We start from the raw sequence: 19543 nt of genomic DNA on the forward strand, positions 1-19543 counted from the left end.
GCTACTAACTTTGTGTTGCGCCACCGTTTTGAGGTACGTAACAGGTACACACAAGCACGACATAGCTCAGAACTAGCCGGACAGCTGCACCTCTGAAAGAACTACGTCACATATTCTACATGGTGGAATGTTAGCATCACAATAGAAAATACTGATGAAATTTAGCCGCGCTCAAAAATCACGGTGGCGTTTTCGAGATGTCTTTGAAACGCGACCTGTGAAAAGACCAAGGCGAGTGCAGCTATCGCCTAGCCCTTAGGTTTTTAAGTTCTTCCGAAAAGAAACAAAAAAGTTCTATTTTTATGCTATGGCAATCTTTAAATCATCATACGGCGTTTTGGAATACATATTATGCGTGAGGGTTGCCATTGTCCTTAAGTGCTTGTTCTCAAGTTCCTAAGTGTTTGGTGAACGCGGTTCCTGGGTGCGAAATCAAAAGAAAATCTGTTGCTGCTTAGACTAAAGGACTCTTGAGTGGAAGACAACAGCGCAAACTTCAAAGACCAGCGCACCTCGGACATTAAGCAATGAAAGGCTAAATAATGCATTCCGCTGCCTGATACAAAACTGAAATGAGAAACACTTTTCCAGGTCGATTGCTCTTGTCGGATGCCTCCTTTTACAGAGGGAATTCAAACAAACAAAAAATCAATTACTAGCGAACTGTCTGATCCTTCTTACTCACTTCTGTTCGCGAGCGTCCAGATACTTCGGAAACCGCGCGGCGGTGCACAATGGAACGAAGAGAGTGCAGCTTCTGCGACGTCACATTGTTGTGAGCGGTATAGATTACAGGCTTCGAATTTTTTATGTGTTTTTTTATTTTTATTTTCTGCTTCTTTGAACTTAAGTACAACGCGTCTTCTATGTACATGCGCTACGCGTAGAAGCTTGCGATACGACCTGAAACGACAGAATCCGCAGACGGTGCTCCTTTTGTTTTCGTGTTGTCGCTCAGCTGCTTGCCTCGAAAGTGCTATGACGTACGACCTGCACATGAGAGCACGCGCTCGCAGCTCGCACTCTTGCTGCAGACGCGGCGAGGACACTGAAGCGATGAAAAGGCAGCACGGCGCTGGCGGGATCCCGTGCATGCTCAACGTTCCTTAAAAGCGTTCCACGGCTGCAGACGATATTATACGAGCTCCTGAAACGTGAGCTTAGAGAAAAAAAAAGGAAAAAGCGGCTACTGAAGCGGCGAAAACAAAGCAGACTCGAATCCTACGCGAGCGAAACAGACTTCAAGGGCGGCATGAAACTGAAAGCTCCAGCTGTCATCGTGTTCTTCGTTCCGGTGAGTCACTTAGAAGGTAGGCTTGGAAGCTGTACTGTGACACCGCACCTATAGAAGACGGGTATCATCTGTCGGCGAAGAACGTGCTCGTCTGCGTATAACGTGCTCGTCGGCCCTCTGTCAGAATGCATTACATTACAGTTAATTCATTCGAATTTTCATTATTGCGAAGCAGGTGCAGTGCAATATTAGCTGCATTAGTATTACTGGCAAACGTTGCGCATTTGTTGATAAGGTTGGAAACCCTGGTCATGTGTCAACTCGCAGCGCGCAAAGGCAATATTGGTGTTATCACTTAATTTTATTATGCAAGATTGTTCGCCAAAATCTGATTGGAAAAATCAAGCTAGAACACTTGCGGTTCGACAAATATTCAAACATGCAAGAATCATCGAAAAACCCTGCTCAGACATTGAAACAAATTTTGGTAGCAAAATCCAGGCAATAAAGTCTGGACTCCGCTTGGAAAATGCCAAACACAAGGAGCACACCGACGTGAACACAATTACGCCGATTGAGAACATGATATATTGTCCAATTAACACGTCTGTTTAGACAACGCCTCAATTACGTTGAGCTGCATGTGGACTAGCGAGCTATGTTTATCGCGGTACGTTTACGGCTCCAATTACAAAAAACTACCAGATGTCATACATAAAAACCATATAGGAATCCGAAACAGTCTTCATGTCTTTATCATGTCTTTAATGCGTAAACCATGTTCGGTTGTAACGGTTCAACAGACGCGTTTGTTCTGGACGGACATTTAGCAATAATTTAGTGGCACCGCGCCTCCACAAAATGCAGTCAACAAACGTGCTGAAACGAAAAGCACATCGCAACTAATTGTACTGTAAATAGCGTAGGCGAAAGCCGGAAAAATATTCGTCGCACTCGCCTATTGGTTATCATAGCCGTACTGTACGCAATTGAGTGCATTACTTTTCTGTACTTCGCCACACACACTGCAACAAATGGTGAGGCGCAATTTAAACAAATGCGCATGCCCACTGCGCAGCGATTTCTTTTTTTTTCAGCACCGCTTTCAACCTTTCTCATTCTTACTTACATTTTCGCTCGTCTCACCCTACCAATGCGGAGGGATAACTCCAAAAACTGTATGCTAATAGGTTATCACTGTGTAATAGCAGCGAGTAGCATTTACTAAAGAAATATACAGTAATCATTACTCGTAAAACATGTGCAAACTACATAACGTAGCAACTATTGCCAAAGAAGCTCCATTCTCAGGGTTAGCTGTCTGGTCATTTCTGTCCATAATGTTCTCCACATGTCAGCAGAAAGGGTGTTTTGGTTATGAGGCCATTCAGCATGAAATAGCTTTAAAAACATGAAAAAAAAACTGTACGCTTGTTTAAGGTTAATTTGCAGCGGATCCTATTTGCAATCACTAGGACATAGTGCTGCTTCAACAGTACTTCGTTGAATCTCATGACTGTAAGAAATGGTAAGTCCTTGAACAGACTGTATTTGCCTGTAATTCCAGTCAATAAATTCGGTAACTCCTGTACAGCCATGTCTGAAAAAATGTGTAAGTCATGCTATAATGTCGTGTTTAAATGACTCTTCGTTTGTTTAACTTGGTTTTGTGATCACGTCTTTAGGAGTGCTGACTGCCTTAAGTTCATTCTGGTTAACCCGTGCGGCACCATTTTAACAACACTTAATCATCACTAACTTGGACTTCACTGTATGTTTGGACTTTCCTGCTATCCATTTTAGTACATCAAGGACTCTTGAACCAATGAGCATAAAGGTAACATAAAGTATAAAGCATTTGCGTAGCGCCGCTGACAGATGCTAGATGTATAAACTGTCGGTTGCGGCTTCGTTATGTTGTTGTGAAAGTATCCTTTCAGAAGTGCACCTAGTTTGCGGTGTGTCTGTATGTATGTACGTATGTATGCATGCATGCATGTATGTATGTATGTATGTATGTATGTATGTATGTATGTATGTATGTATGTATGTATGTATGTATGTATGTATGTATGTATGTATGTATGTATGTATGTATGTAAACCTTTTATATTCATCATATAAAACCCATGATTACGAATCACGAAGCAATCATAGGATTGACTGCTAATCGCGTGACAGTCAGCAATCATCTCTGAAGAATGGATGCACCGGAAATTGTATTTCGATAGCATTTTAATGCGTTAGCATTCTTAAAGCACTTCACGTACTTTCCGGGTGCTAACTACGCTTATATGTATGTATCTAACCGTTCTCTCGCCAACCAGAGTCACTGTATAGTCGATGGTCGAATAATTAGATCAAGAGGCTACTGTACTGAGGGTACGCGGTTCGGAAACAACCGTCACACCAACGTCAGCCACTGACTATTTGGAAATGCCGTACATATGTGCCACGCTTTATAACCAACCTCTTTCACGTCGACTTGGAGCACTGGGTATGTGCGGATGGGCCTGTGGTGGTCTTCGACAAACCCCTTTCAAGCCAAGTTTTGCCACTGGGTATCCACCAGTAGGCGCGTACCACTCTACATTGACAAAAATGATCTTTTAAATATCTCCACTGCTGGGCGGAATCGAGCCCACGTCACACGGGTTACTCAAGGCGTGCAACCCAACCTTTTAGCAGGCTGCGTCACAAATCCACTGGGTATGTGCCGCCTTTAACGGGGCCCTGAACCACTCTTGTCGAAGCCGAGAAATGCATCTGAAGTTGAATTTGACTATTTCAGAAAGGCTTTGCCGCAAAAAAGTGCTTCAATGCGTTAAGCATAAGCGGAATTGCTGGCAAGCAAACGTCGCTTTAGTGGTGTTTCCGTTCCTCGTTCTATGACTTTTACCGCGAAGGCTACGGCGGAGTGGAGCGTGACCACAACGCTCCGCCTACTGAACGTCACCATGGCACGCAGTTGAACGTTGAGTTTGGATGCTCACGTAGACGCCACTATTTCCGATTTCAAGGGCTTACAACCCGCCAAACGCTGTTGTACACCGGGATCCGCACTGCGCTCAGCCAGCGGACGCATCGCGGCACTGAGCCGGCGCCGTGGTATCCACGCTAGGCAGGAGACGGAAGCCAAGCTACATGCGACTGCAGTACGCAGGCGCAGCGTTGTGCACTTTGTACACGACAGGGTTGGAGTGCCCGCAAGCGCTCATATGCCCCAGTCTGGTCATGCGATTTGGTGCCGACTTGCTTCGTCCTGCACCGGCTTGACCAACGTATACCAGCCACATCAAACTTGCGCATTTTGAGGCGCTATCAATATGTAGCGAAATCTGCCGAGGCGTCTAACCAGGAGCGGTGCGCTGGCAAACACGCGTGTGGTATGGCCATGAGTGTCGCGGGGTTATAGGCTAGCATATCGTCCAAACCTAGGGCCCTATTACGTAAAACTATTCCAATATGATTTTATTCCAATCTCCTGACGTGAAATTTGCGTAACCACCGACGCAAGTACAGGGCGGTCACCGGCAGGGTTGTTTGAACAGACCAATCAAACGCTTTCCTCGTTCATAGGAGGTTACGTTTGTTTGCTTGAAAAACGAGTAAAATTGCCTGCACTGAGTGGCTTGTCGTATCTAATTGCCTGACAAGAGGCGAGGAGAGTGCTCAAGTGGAGAGGGATACGATGGGGCAGAGCCAGTGCACTGAAAATCGATAACCGCATGAAGAGGGTGGTGCTGGCGTCTGCAATTGGTCCGCTTTCCCTTACTTAGCTTGCGGTGGCTGGTCGAAAATTGCGGCGGCATGCAACGGAAACTTAAGAATGTCGCTAAAACGGATCGTCAGCAACGAAGAGTTGGTAGAATGAGGTCGTAAACGTGCCGAAAGTGCTCGAAAACGTTACGCGGCCACACAAGAAGTTTTATTTTATATATATACGCAAATAAACCTATGCTCTATGGTAAGTGCGAGTAGCCAGCGTCTGAGCGATCGACGGCAGCCATCTTCTATTCCTTTCGGAACGGGACAGCCTGCGGCTATTCCGAAAAAAATTCAGTTTCGTTCGGCATATTAATGCATCTTTATCGCGTACACGTCACTTTGACGCGGTGAGTTTCCGCGGTTTTGTGACGTCGCGTGACAGGCAGGTGAAGTGGGTGCAGCCCGAAAACTTTTGACCAATAGCCGGGGGCTAGTGGTGAAAAGGCGTAGAGTCAGAAATAACTGTTTTTCTTTTTTTCAGTCAAATCATGCATTATCAGTGTATACACATCATATCAGATGGGGAGGTATCGCGGTTTTCGTGACGTCGCGTGACAGACAGGTGTAGGGGGGGTAGTCGAAAAGTTTTCGACCAATCGTGGAGGGCTGATAGCAGAATTGGAATAGAAAAGTTTGGAATAGTTTTACGTTATAGCGCCCCTAGTCGAAATTGGCGAGGCCCGACGGCTACAACAACGATGAGCAGGGTGACCAAAGTCTAATACGCAAGCATCGGCAGCCGAGCGTGACCATACGCTAGTTAGCTCCTTCCGGAAACGCGTAATTTGAAAGCAGATTTTCACTTAATTCAGCGTGTTCATTAAACTGCACCAACAATTATGCAAAGTAACAATTGGAAGAAGCGCACTGATCCAAACACCCTTCTAGATTGATGTCACCTATTGGCCAATAGCAGCCGCTTATGGGAATCTGCTGTATTATGAAATACAGCTTCCAGAAAAGAATGAGGAGCAGGCTTTTGTTGAAAAGAGAGCGTCTAAGAGAAATGTGATTTTGCGCTCTGCTTACGAGCTCCACGCCGCTACATGGCGCCGCGTGTTTTTAGGGAATCACGAAGAGGAGTGCTGCTGCAGTACACGCCTCATACATAACTCGTTTTTGAGATAGCGATACATGTTGTGTCGCTAAATTGATTCAATGTTAAGGTCATTACCGTCGATAGTCATCGACATATGGGTTCTGCCGACTTTCTGGGGGAATTTGCGTCAACCTGTATCTATATATTGTCACAGTCGGTAATGTGGGAAGAAGAGGACGATTATGGTGGCCTTGGGGACGACGAAGAAGAGTTAAGTTTTATCGCTGCTCTACGCTTGTTGGCTCAGCCATTAAAAGCCACCTGTAAATAGACACACGCTTCTTCACTGTGCCGGTTTGCCTCTGTTCTTGTACTGTTGCTTGAATTTCAGACAATCGGACAAGAAAGTGCGCCATTGTATGTATGTATGTATGTATGTATGTATGTATGTATGTATGTATGTATGTATGTATGTATGTATGTATGTATGTATGTATGTATGTATGTCTGTCTGTATGTATGTATGTATGTATGTATGTATGTATGTATGTATGTATGTATGTCCGCATCTAACCTTTCTCCTGTCACCTTGGGTCGCGCGGTCTTCATAATAGAAGGGGTAAAGCATCGAGCTGCTGTGCTGAAGGAACCGGATTGAAAACCTAGCGTCAGACCAACCTGGGTTACTGCGTAGGTAACACTGAGTATATGCTGTTCCTTAATGTACCTATTTAATACCAATTCGGGTCTCTGGGTCGGTATATGCCGCTCTTCGGTGGACCTCTTTGACTCCAAATTGGCTCACTGGATATGTGCCACCGTGCCATTAGTTATGTGCCGCTGTTCAATGACCCTCCTTCACGCCTTTTAATCACTAGATATGTGCCACTGGGCATGCTCTGCTCCTCAACAAAGTTTTTTTTGACGTCAGCTTGGCCCATTGGGTATATGTCGCTGGGCAAGGACCGTGGACTGCGCCATGCCCAAGTGGGCCGGAAAGAGGATAGGCCCCTGCTTACGTACGTACGCCATCATCATCATCAGCATGGTTACGCCCACTGCAGGGCAAAGGCCTCTCCCATACTTCTCCAACTACCCCGGTCATGTACTAATTGTTGCCATCTTGTCCCTGCAAACTTCTTAATCTCATCCGCCCACCTAACTTTTGGCTGCCCCCTGCTACGCTTCCCTTCCCTTGGAATCCAGATCGTAACTCTCAATGACCATCGGTTACCTTCCCTCCTGATTACATGTCCTGCCCATGCCCATTTCTTTTTCTTGATTTCAAGTAAGATGTCATTAACTCGCGTTTGCTCCCTCTTCCAATCTGCTCTTTTCTTATCCCTTAACGTTACACCCTTCATTCTTCTTTCCACAGCTCGTTGCGTCGTCCTCAATTTGAGTAGAACCCTTTTCGTAGGCCTCCAGGTTTCTGCACCGTACGTGAGAACTGGTAAGACGCAGCTGTTATACACTTTTCTCTTGAGAGATAATGGCAACTTGCTGTTCACGATCTGACAATGCCTGCCAAATGCACCCCTGCCCATTCTTATTCTTCTGATTATTTAAGCCTCATGATCCGGATCCGCGGTCACTACCTGTACTAAGTAGATGCATTCCCTTACCACTTCCAGTGCCTCGCTACCTATCGTAAACTGCTGTTCTCTTCCGAGACTGCTACTTTAGTTTTCTGCAGATTAATTTTTAGACCCACATTCTGCTTTGCCTCTCCAGGTCAGTGAGCATGCATTGCGATTGGTCCCCTGAGTTAATAAGCAAGGCAATATCATCAGCGAATCGCAAGTTACTAAGATATTCTCTATTAACTCTTATCCCTTATTCTTCCCAATCCAGGTCTCTGAATACCTCCTGTAAACACGCTGTGAATAGCATTTGAGAGACCGGATCTCCTTGCCTGACGTTTTTCTTTATTAGGATTTTTACGTACGTGCAATTGTACGTACGTACTTACGTACGTATATACATACATACATACATACATACATACATACATACATACATACATACATACATACATACATACATACATACATACATACATACATACATACATACATACATACATACATACATACATACATACATACATACATACATACTGTGATGAAGCATTTATCCTGACGTTTATTACGCGTCGGAGATGCGGCGAACCGACCACGCTCAAAGCACGGATCACACAAGAGCGAGCCCCACAAGCGATGATGAAGAAGAATGCCATATAAACCCCACATGATGATGATCATGTACAGATTGTGTAGCTAATGTACAAAGTGTAGCTAATGTCCCCTCGCGCAAGAGCGCCCATCCTGGCCGCAATTCAAAGGGGCGGCGAACGCCTCGTGAAAGGCTTCATACGGGAAACGTGGACAACCTCAGCAGCGCGGCAGCGGCGGTCATTTGGAACAATAACTGGTGCCACGCGATAGTTAACCGGAGAGGTCCACTGCAAGATTTTCTAGGCGCCGATGACTCGAAGCTGAAACTTGTGACACAAGCCAGGAGCACGAACTGGTGAATAGAGTAGTACTTCCTCGCCAGGGCGGAAGCACACGACGCGGTGAGAGGCGTCGCAATGCTGCTTGCGGTCCTGCTGCCATGCTTCCGTGTTGATGCGGGCGAGCTGGCGACAACGCACAATGCGGGACACATATTCTTCACAGGAGGATGCGCATCGATCGATGGTTGGCGCGAAGAAAGAGACGTCAAGGCAGGAACAGGGCGAACGACCATAGACAAGGTAAAACGGCGAGTAACTGCTCGTGTGTTGAACGACGGTATTGTACGCAAAAGTCACGAATGGAAAAATTGCATCCCAGTTTCTGTGATCTGGCTCGATGTACATAGCTAGCATGTCGGACAGCGTGCGATGAAATCACTCTGTTAGGCCGTTGGTTTGCGGATGGTAACTGGAGGTAGTCTTGTGGGTGGTTCCGGAGGCTCTGAGTACTTCGTCTACTGGTTGCGAGAGGAATGCTTTTCCACGGTCGCTCAGGAGGACGCGAGAAGCACCGTGACGTAGAATTAAGGCTTGAAGTACGAATACAGCAACTTCAGACGCTCAGGCAGAACTCGCACTGGCTGTTTCGGCGCATTGTGTCAAGTGGGCAACGGCTGTCCCAATCCATCGTTTACTGGTGAGAGCCACAGGGACAGGACCATACAGGTCAATGCCAACGACTTCAAATGGTTGCGACGGACACGGAACCGGTTGCAGTTGTCCGCTTGGAGCTGGTGTAGGGAGCTCTCGACGCTGACATAGGGCGCAGGAAACCACATACCTCGCTACACTGGCGGACAAGCCAGGCCAGTAGAAGCGACCTTTGATGCGGTCATAGGTTTTCTGGAAACCAAGGTGACCAGCAGTCATGTCGTCGTGAGAAGCCTGCAGGAAAGGAGCACTTAGAGAGCGTGGCAGGACAGGAACCCAGCGTTGACCGTCAGAGTGACAGACATGACGGTACAGGACGCAGCCGTCAATCTTAAATTGCGTCAGCTGTCGACGGAGGCGGGCGTTATGCGGGCGCCATACTCCTTGAAGGTGGTCTATGATGCGCCGACAGTAACAGTCTGCAAGTTGCTGAGATTGGAAGAATCTGTTGTCGTGTGTAGGCATCTCCTCCACAGTGGCCAAAGAGAAAGCATGTGCAGAGGGGTCGTGCGAAAGCTTGTCACGGATGGCAGTTGGAGGTCCATTGCATGGTGTCATAGGAAGCGGACAGCGAGAAAGCGCGTCTGCATCCTAGTGTTTTTTCCGCACTTGTAGGCAACAGTAAAGTCGTATTCTTGCAGACGAAGGATCCACCGACCAAGTCGTCCAGACAAGTTCTTCAGCGTCGAAAGCCAGCATAATCCATGATGATCTGTAACTATGGTGAAATGGCGGCCGTGAAGATAAGGTCGAAATTTCTGCACAGACCAAACGACCGTGATGGTGTAATTCTTGTCGGCATTTGTGAGAACGCGACTCGCGTACGCGACGACCCTCTCGCCTAAAGTGTCGTCTTGCTGTAGGAGAATGCAACAATGCCGTGACCACTAGCATCCGTATGCAGGAGGGTAGAAGCAGCTTCATCAAAATGGCGAAGCACGGATCACAGAAGAGCGAGCCCCACACGCGATGATGAAGAAGAACGCCATATGAACCCCACATGATGATGATCATGTACAAACGACAAAGTGTAGCTTATAAATGAAAAGAGAGTGGAAACATCATTCTCATTTCCATACCGGTAGCTGCAGATAACTATACGCGCAATAAATGCAGAAATGAACGAATTCTATGTGGCAGCCAGATTAAAAGCATAAGACGTAAAGTCAACAATACCTAACTGGGCAGAAAAATGTTTCGATTTTCGCAAGTAAAATCGGCAAGAACTTGCAGTATCCTGGGTAAAATAGAAAAGTTGACCTTAGCAGCCACGGGGAGCGGAACTGTAATTTCAGTTTTGGACAGCACGAAGAAAAGTGTGCAGATTATGTGTGTTGAACATTATTCTTTGTTTCGAGTTTCAAGACGAGAAAATTTGTTCTGCAGCTGTCCTCTCCTGTTTCAGCCTGGCGAACTTTCGATTGGGCAAGCAGCGTTCTGTAAAAGATCGGTTGTCACCATTTGTGAAATATCAACACTCTTGGGGGTAACAGCCGCTCACTGACATTTCGCTTGATTGACATAGCTGACTGGCCTCAATCACTACAAATATTGAAAAGATATGACGAGACGCAGCCTGGAGGAGGTTGCTAGCGCTGATTTGCCACAGTAACGTACCGATAGCCAGAAGTGATTCGGACTTCACAGCCAAGTTTGAGGGCTGTAGTGCCTAGAGTATATTTATATAGCAGGGTGTTTTCTGTTTGTTTCATTCATTCTTTAAACTGTTTATTGCGGGGCCTTCCGTCCAGAAACCAAGCCACACCCAATTAACCACTATAGCGGTGAACACAGTCATCGGTCATAAATCTGATCTTACTTCTCAAGTGACGACATATTCTCATGTGGCGTGGCACGCTCACAATCTTTTCAAACACGCATCCCATGCAATAGACAGCGTTCAACAAATTTCAGATACTATAGGCGTGTCTTCGCATACCCTGCGCTGAGCTACAACTCAAGAATAGTGCGGTGAAAACAGACAGTAGCAAAAAGTAAAATAACCACACGCGGAAATATACGCTACTTCTTGTTTATCTTGAGCTGCTTTTCTCCTTATACCTAGAGACATGATTTATTTAAGCACTCTTTCATACAGTAGGGTAGTATGATATTGCCGAACTTCGTTTAATAAGTCAACCTAATAGAACGTATGCAGGTCTAACACACACTTTTGAGTCTACGTGCAGCAAAGCTTTAGTAAAGCGGTTAATTTACCAATTTTATTTCTGTGTCCGTGGCTTAATAAATATTGGCACGCGCGCATGTGCCCTCGCGCACCAGTGCTACGCAATATATGACACATATGCGATCATCTCCACGAGTCAGTTGGCGATGGCTCGATAGGAGTATACGTGCGATAGAAGTATACGTAAGTAAGTAATTGATCGAAGCTTTTATTTGAAAACCTCACCGGGATTCGTAACCGTGCCTGCGGTCTGGCTGTTTCCTTGCCGAATAGGCCAACCAATCACAGGGGAGCACGGAAGCCGTTGGGTTACTTGCAGCGCGACCTGATGGTGCTCTCCTCCGCGCACCGGCGTAGGCACCAGGCGTGTCGGGGAAAGAAAAAAAATAAGAGCCAGAAAGCTCGCCTTAGCGCATCCGCGGCTGCACGGTATTGACGAAGTAAGCACTTCTGGCAGATAGAATGGATTCGAATTCCACTACGTGCGTATACGCATGCTGCCTCTGAAACCATGATCCGTTCAAGGCGTCCGTCGTCTTCGCTAGCACTCAGTAACTCCGCTTAACTCCGCTTTGTATAATTCATGTGCGCCCGCCCTTCTGTGTGTGCGTGCGTATGTGCGTATACTGGTGTTTCGACTCTTTAGCCACTCACACAAAGCTTCCCTGTATATAGATTCCAACTCGATGAATGAGCTGCAATTGTTTTTTTTTCATCTGTGACCTATTCAGCAAGACAGAGGCAAAATCGAGAAACCATTGTCACAAATGAATTGCGAGGTTCGTAAACAAGCACCATTTTAATTCGCAGTTAAGCCCGAAAGCAAAGCACTCGAAACGATAGCAAGATTTAGCATTGCGCTAGATTTCCACGCACAGCGTTTTGAAAATGTGCAGGAATGATGCGGTCAAATGCAGCACATGACACAACCACTACTACGGAGCGGTAACATAGCCCTGGCAGTAACACGGTGTGGCAGAATGCTCGAGGGACGGGAAATAAATTCCAACGGTGTTATTGGCGTCGCATCTTGTCGGCGCAAGGGAAAAGAATAATGAAAAGCCGTCGGCATTTCTCAACGCCATATGAAAGGAATAGATAGACCTAGCCCGATGTTTACGACCTGTTCCGCTTAGCCAAGTACATACTCCGTATACACACAGCTCCCTTTAACGTTCAATGTGAGTGCGTAAAATACCAGCAGGGGATGCTAGCCCAATTTTCAGGCTCCGGAAAAGCTGATTGAGCGGTAGGTAATGGCGACTGCGCTTGTCGCGGTTGTTTCTGCAGCCAGATACACTGCGCGTCTCTGGAAGGTACCTAGCCTTCCGTGCGCAGGGCCGCGAATGCGCCGTCGCTTCAAAGACAGCACGACGGTATTGGAAGCGCGAAAAGATTTAGAGTGCCGCTGGAATTGCTATCGCAACAATAAAGCTCACAGATAGCGCCAATCATTCCACTTTGGTAAAGCATCGAGTTGTTTTCGTTTTGTCATAGCTGCTAGGGCACGTCCTTAGACAGAAGTCAGAAGAAGTGAAAGAGGCGTCGATCATGGGGGCACAGCTACCGTGACTGACCTCTTGTATGTCACAGGTCGCGAGAGCCATCAGATTCAGGAATCACTTGAAAGTTGCTTCAGAGAAGGGCAAGAGAATTGTCACTTGTTTTACAGCGCCCAGCTTAACTCCTGGTCCCTATAGAAGCTTCGTGGCCGTGAGTTCAGAGTAACCTTTAACGAACGTCGCAGTGACGTTAACCACACAGCCGGCGCCCTTTCGCCCACAGCAGAAACACGCTCAAGTTGACAGCTCTCGCAGACACAATCGCTCTTTCAATTCTCGGCTGCGCGCTATATGCACAGTCCGCCGTAGAAACCACTCAATATTGGCGATTTCAGGAGACCGTGCAACATTCTATGAAATGGTACCTGCTCCACATTGCTCGTTTTCTGCGCCGAGCCTCGCAGTGATTCACATACAGCTGTCAGCTAGAGTTCATGTCTCCATGAGTTAAGCTGAGACTGAGAACTGTAGTTTTTATCAAACGGATGGTTTCTCGTACAACTGCGTACGAATTAGAAGGCGTCGTTTTATGAAGTGTATCCGGAATAAGCGCTGGAAAATATAGAAGCAAAACAAAATAGCACCTCCGCCTGAAGCACATTTCTCAAGTGAACAGCTGCCCTTTTCGAACCTACCAAACGCATTTTGAAAACCATAGGAAAGCTTTGTACTTGATAAGTACTTTTCAAGGTGAAAACGATTTGCATATGTCTTCATTGCTTGGGTTAATTACGAAAGCAAGGTGGGGTGAAGATTGATGGGCCCTCATGGCGCAGTATCTACAAGGTCACAAAAGGCCAAAGCCAAGGCAATACGCAGCGAATATGACGGTTTCTTCAAGTGCGAGTGGAGCGTTTTACGGCGGGCCCCAGACAACGCACACATGAATAAAAATACTTAAATCAAGCCACAATATTCTCCATGAAGGATATAACATTAATAATGAAAGCTTAACTAAATGAAGAGAGATGGCTCAGATGGCTTTATTATGAATCGTTTTGTTTTCACTTTCGTATTAGTTTGGAGCATCGGGACGACGCTTTTTAAGAGGGGGGCGTTGACAAGTGTACTTGTTTATCCTTTCTTCAGGAACTGCACTTCACCCACCTACAACCTAAAATTATCGGTAAGCGCCGGACGCGTCCGCATTAGTGAAACTTGCTGGAATGTTAGCGATGGTTCTATCCCTTGTCTCTTGTCACCTGAACCTGTGTAATGGGATCGCGTGTGCGACGCGAATTGTGTTTTAGTTTCTGGAAGACATGCGGGCACAAGCGAATAATTTGGTACCTTCGATCACTCATGTTTAAAAGCCGATGCGCTTAACCGGCCTATCCGATTTCGACGATCGCTGACTGTATTCGACGCTATCGTTGTGCTTTGAGTGTAACTTGTATCTGTGCGCACAGCTTGCCCAATAAAAAGTTAGGTAAGTTATTCATAGTTTTAATGCTCTGTTTTCACCGTCACTACTAGGTGACAATTTAAGCACTTGCAGGTACAATGGTAGTGATGCATCACATTAGCTACATCAGTACTGAATACACCTCTCGAGACTCAGAAGTAGACCTGCCATGGAGAGTAATATCTTATCTGCTGTATTAATCCATCGTTACACAGGTAAATAACAGTGCTTTGAAAGTAAACATTGCGTCAGGGGATGAGAATGCCCAGGGGTGACGGTATCTGCGTATGTGAATGTCTTTGCCTCTTCATGTCACTTTTCGTGGACACGATTACGTTGTAGATTACTTAGATGTGTGCTGTCCATAATCTGCGTGTAATGGTGATTCTCTACCTTATAAAAGCGATTTAATCGTTCACACAGTGACAAACTTGCCTGTTCTTCCCAGCACGTCTCATCACGTGCTGACCACAAACAGGGTTCTGGTCCCATTCTGCATGACTTACACCTTCCGCTGTTCCTTCCTTCCAAGAAAATCTAAAAAATGAAATCGTTTTCGTACGCTCTCAACCGATGTAGCACAACGCCTTCGTTTCATAGGGACTTAAGCCGATTGGAGCCAATTGATTACGTTCAATGCAAGTGGCAATATTAAGGCCTAATCACTGGCACATGTCGCTTCGCGTCGGTTGGAGGAAAAGAGCACGCAGCCACTCTCATGCGCGCCGACGCTCGCTCCTCGGCTGGGAGGCACTATTACTTGACCATTTGGTCTCCAACCGTCCAAGACCGGCCTAAAACAGCCTGCTGCAAACTTAGCTTGAAACAGTAAGTTAGTTATCTGTATGCTCTTTTAGATATAAAAGCAAGTTTGATTAATGAATGTGCCCGTGCCACAACAGTTTCCTTTTACCTTTGAAGTAACAGTAATGCGCAAGACATCGAGATCAGTGCTTGCGGTCCCTGCTCGCACCGTCGTCTGCCTACAACATTGCTTTGCTAACACCTACACGGCCATGCCATAAAGGAAAAGCTGTCGTATGATCTCATTTTTGGTAGCTCGTTGCACCGCCAACTATGTAAGAATTACATGTGCAAAGGCTCATTAAATTTCTTTATTAGAATATAATTATGCTTGTTGGTGTATTAAACGAACACGAAAAAGGGGGTTCTGAAAATATCAGCTAATAAGAATTGAAGTCCCTGTAGGACTCACAAAGAAGCATCTAGAACAGTTAAAATTTACCATATTTGTAGCTTGTCTCCTCCCATTCCTTAGTTCTGTCTAATCTTGCCAATGGAGCACCTCAATTACTTTTCTAGGTTGTTCTGAAGCATCAGCACCCCATCGGGAGGCCGGCCTTCACATTGAGCGGCATTCAGTGCATAGCTACAAAAGTTGACACTGTGTAAAGGCCATGTTCTATAGCAATAGGCTCCAACGTGTCTAGTCTGTCTTTCTTGGCATACCATCATACAGTGCAAACTTGGGAGAGATATAACTTTGTTATGTCCTTGATGGGGTCCAGGGTTGGCAGGGGTCGGGACACTAACCGACAGTCCCCCCCTTCTTCAGACGGCGGCCAGTCCTTGCTTTCTGGCGGCGTCTTCGGCCATCCGGACGGCCCAGAGCTGCTCCTCTGGGTCCAAGCTGAGCAGCAAAGTCTTCCACTGCACGGCCGTAGTTATGATGCATGTGTTAGTGCGGTAGGAGTTGGTTGGTGAGGCTTTGGGGCATTGCCAGATGATGTGATCGAGGTCAGCGCGGGCTTCGCATGCTTTTCAGAGTGGGGAGTATGCATCGGGGTAAATGCGGCTGTAAAGCAAGAGGCTCGGGAAAGTTCGCATCTGAAGGAGTCGCCAAGTGGTGGATTGGTATTTATGCAGTGTTTTGTGTGCTGGGAGGTACCGTAACCACTCTCTGCGGTAGTGGAGGAGAATTTCTTTGAACGTGACTATACGGTACCGGGCGTGACCGCGATGCAGAGGAGAGGGCTGGTCAGGATCGGAAGGCTCAGGAGAAGGATGATGCGCCCGGTGTGCGAGAGCTCGGGCGGCATCGTGGGTGGCTTCGTTTTCAGCCAGACCGGAGTGACTAGGCGCCCAGATGATCTGGACGCGACGTTGCCTTGAGGGAGGAGTGCCAGAGAGTATCTTCTGCGCTTTAGGTGCTATCAGTCCTCTTGTGTAGTTGCGAATGGCCGTTTTTGAGTTGCTGATGATGCAGTGTGCATTGGTAGCCGCGTAGGCCAAAGCGATGGTCGTTTCTTCTACTTCGGGTTGCGTGTTGAGTATGGATGCGGCCGCAGCGAGGTGGTACTGCGAACCCGCGACTGTGACGACCGCCATGGCGTCGTCGCAAGCTTGAGGATCGGAGGGTTTTAATAGATGCATTTCGTTTCCCCTTTCCAAACCGTACTACGGGAGCACTTATTGAAATATATGGGAGCAGCTAATTTGCATAACATAAATATGTATACAAAATGGTTATTTTCCCAGCTTATACACTTCAAGTCACCAGGAAAAATATGAAAAATTGCACTGTTTACAACCTAATATGATTTTTTTTAATGAGAAAGACATTCAAGTTGTTTTGTGAGGCACGCAATAATTCCTCTGCCATATTAACTTATTTCAGAACACTGTACACGGTAGGCAATCATTGTTAAGCCTCAGAGGAAATAAATAGCACAATATATATTATCAAGCACATAGCCGTTGATAGCGCTTTCTTAATTGCCGCTTTAAAAAGATTCTTGCCCTATAACAATATTGCACAGAAAAGCTGGTGCTCTGAAATAATATACTACTAAACGCTTACAATACAGAATTTTATGCTATAACAATAATCATCAGTATTCAATCAATCAATCAGTCTAATGTTTATTATAGTGCTCACTCTAATAAAGCTACACACGCCAGAGAGCCTTCGTACTGGTGCACTTAAAAGGTATTTGCGAGGCAAAATGTACAGAGAATACAAATTTGGTAGACAGAACAATGCGAAATAGAGAAACAAACAGGGGAACACACACGAAGAAGCGTAAAAGGGAGCTAATCACACAACATGGTTTTCTACATTATACAAAACACACGAAATGAACTCTAAGATATCTTGATACAGGCATAATTCGTATTACATGTCTTTGGAGTCAAGCCATACCAAGGACAATCTTAAATGCAACAAGGCCAGACATAACATGCGGAATGTTGCATGGTATACTGTTGAGGCACGAAAAACTGCACATTATCAAGAAGCTTTGGGGAATATATAATGTCATGCACCACCTTATATAGGAACAAAAGGTCTGATTTAATAAGCCTTGCGCTCACAGGTGTGAGTTTGAGGTATATTTGAGAGGGCTTGACTATGGTCGCCACATTGACAAAAGGGGAAATTGATGATAGGTATCAGTTTATTCTGGAGGCGGTCAGGGAGGTTAGAATTATATTCCCATGTTGCCCCCCAATCTACAGAGGCATACTCTAGTAGTGGAAAGCACGCAGCAGAACACAACTACAGGAACAGGGCAGGTGAGTGGAAATCATCCAATATACGAGATACAATTCTAAGAGCGTGAAGGACACGTTGTACATATTTAACGTGTGAAAAGAAAGCGTTTTGTCGAAGCACAGGCTAACATATTTCATTTCATAGACCCTGGGCAGCGCGGCATCATGGTAGGGGTGTCAGCGTATAACTTAATACCCTAGTACTGGAAGCATTTAAGAGTACCTAATTGTTCCAGCACCAATTTTCGAAAGAAGAAATGCCTTTGTGGAAGTCAGTCCAGTCGGGAACACTGTTTACAGTCAAATAGCTTTAAGTCGTTCGCATACAGTGCCATGCGGATAATATATTAAAATGTTCTTAGAACTAAGAGAAAGCCGGGAGTGTAAAACTGATTCAAACACGTTTGACGTAGTGTAAAGAATAGATATGAGCTGGTAGTTAGTAACTACGCATCTAGCACCGGATTTGAGCACGGGCAAAATTCATGCTACTTTCCAAATGCTAGAAAACGTATTAACGTTTAGGAAACTAATGAAGAAGCTTGTGAGAACAGGGACAAGTACGCTTTCATACCTCTGAAGCACTACGGGAGAAATATCATCAGCACGACAAGAAAGGGAAGGTTTGAGGCGTTTCCTACACTTGAAAACAAGGTCTTCGCTGTCTGATAGCGTACACATCGTGCCAGACTGAGAAGGAAGGTTCCTTGAAGGAGTTTTACACCATATACAGAACAGAAATGTTCTGCAATGGCCTCAGCAGTGTTTCAGACATCACAATTTTCATGAGGAAGGCATACAGCTTCGGCGCTCTCTTTTGAATTACGTTTATTATTTTTTATTATTTTGAATTACGTTTCATACTGGCTTCCCCGTATTCAATGTGGTAGTAGTGATCATTCTATTAACAACAACAGCAATAATAATAATAATAATAATAATAATAATAATAATAATAATAATAATAATAATAATAGCGGTAAACATAGCACTCTAGTCAGCTCGCAAGGCTGAAAGAACGGTGAGGCACGTACGCTATATCGTGTGATTGCAAATCCTCAGGAGCACGAATTTGAAGGGTGCAAAGACATGCGTTCACACACACACGCACACAAGCACACACACACACACACACAAGCACACACACACACACACACACACACACACACACACACACACACACACCACAAGCACGCGCGCGGGGGCCTTGCCAACTCGCAGAGCACGTCATCCCCATATACAGGGCAAGAACAGAGCACTCGACGGGTGGACAACACGCAGGAGGGCAAATTTAGTCCGTTCGTAATGAAGGGGAGTTCGACTGGCCAGGGGCATGGAGAGGAAGCTCTGTATACTAGATATAAGCATGAAGTTGCGATGTAGAGCTGTACAGGCGTGATGGGCCTCAGGTTGTGCTGAGCGCTTGTACAGATGGACTGAAAAAAAAAATTGAGGATGCTCAAGCTTCGCTTTTAAAAGTAGAACGCGATAACATTGAAATATCCTTGACTGCTTCTCACGCTTCCCGGCAACTGGAGCGTATGTAACCACAATGTTTACCAGGAAACACTGCCCGCGAACGCTAAGTACGAAAGAGGGCTTTCTGGCAGAAACGCGGCCTCTTGTGTGGGCTGCGATGCGGTGGAGGCGAGCGACGTGTGGAGG

At 46.0% G+C, this 19543-nt stretch overlaps 1 protein-coding gene across 1 annotated transcript in view; it reads left to right on the forward strand.

The window, feature by feature from the left end:
- Positions 1–708: 708 nt before the first annotated feature.
- Positions 709–19543, forward strand: part of LOC126523600 (ovochymase-1-like) — a 93352-nt gene continuing 74517 nt past the window's right edge. The window contains exon 1 of the mRNA XM_072288999.1: positions 709–1294. Coding sequence (XP_072145100.1) covers positions 1253–1294 — 42 coding nt within the window. The 5' untranslated portion in view covers positions 709–1252. The remainder of the gene's footprint in view (positions 1295–19543) is intronic.

Source organism: Dermacentor andersoni, chromosome 6, assembly GCF_023375885.2.
Source record: "Dermacentor andersoni chromosome 6, qqDerAnde1_hic_scaffold, whole genome shotgun sequence".
Classification (NCBI taxonomy): Eukaryota; Metazoa; Arthropoda; class Arachnida; order Ixodida; family Ixodidae; genus Dermacentor; species Dermacentor andersoni.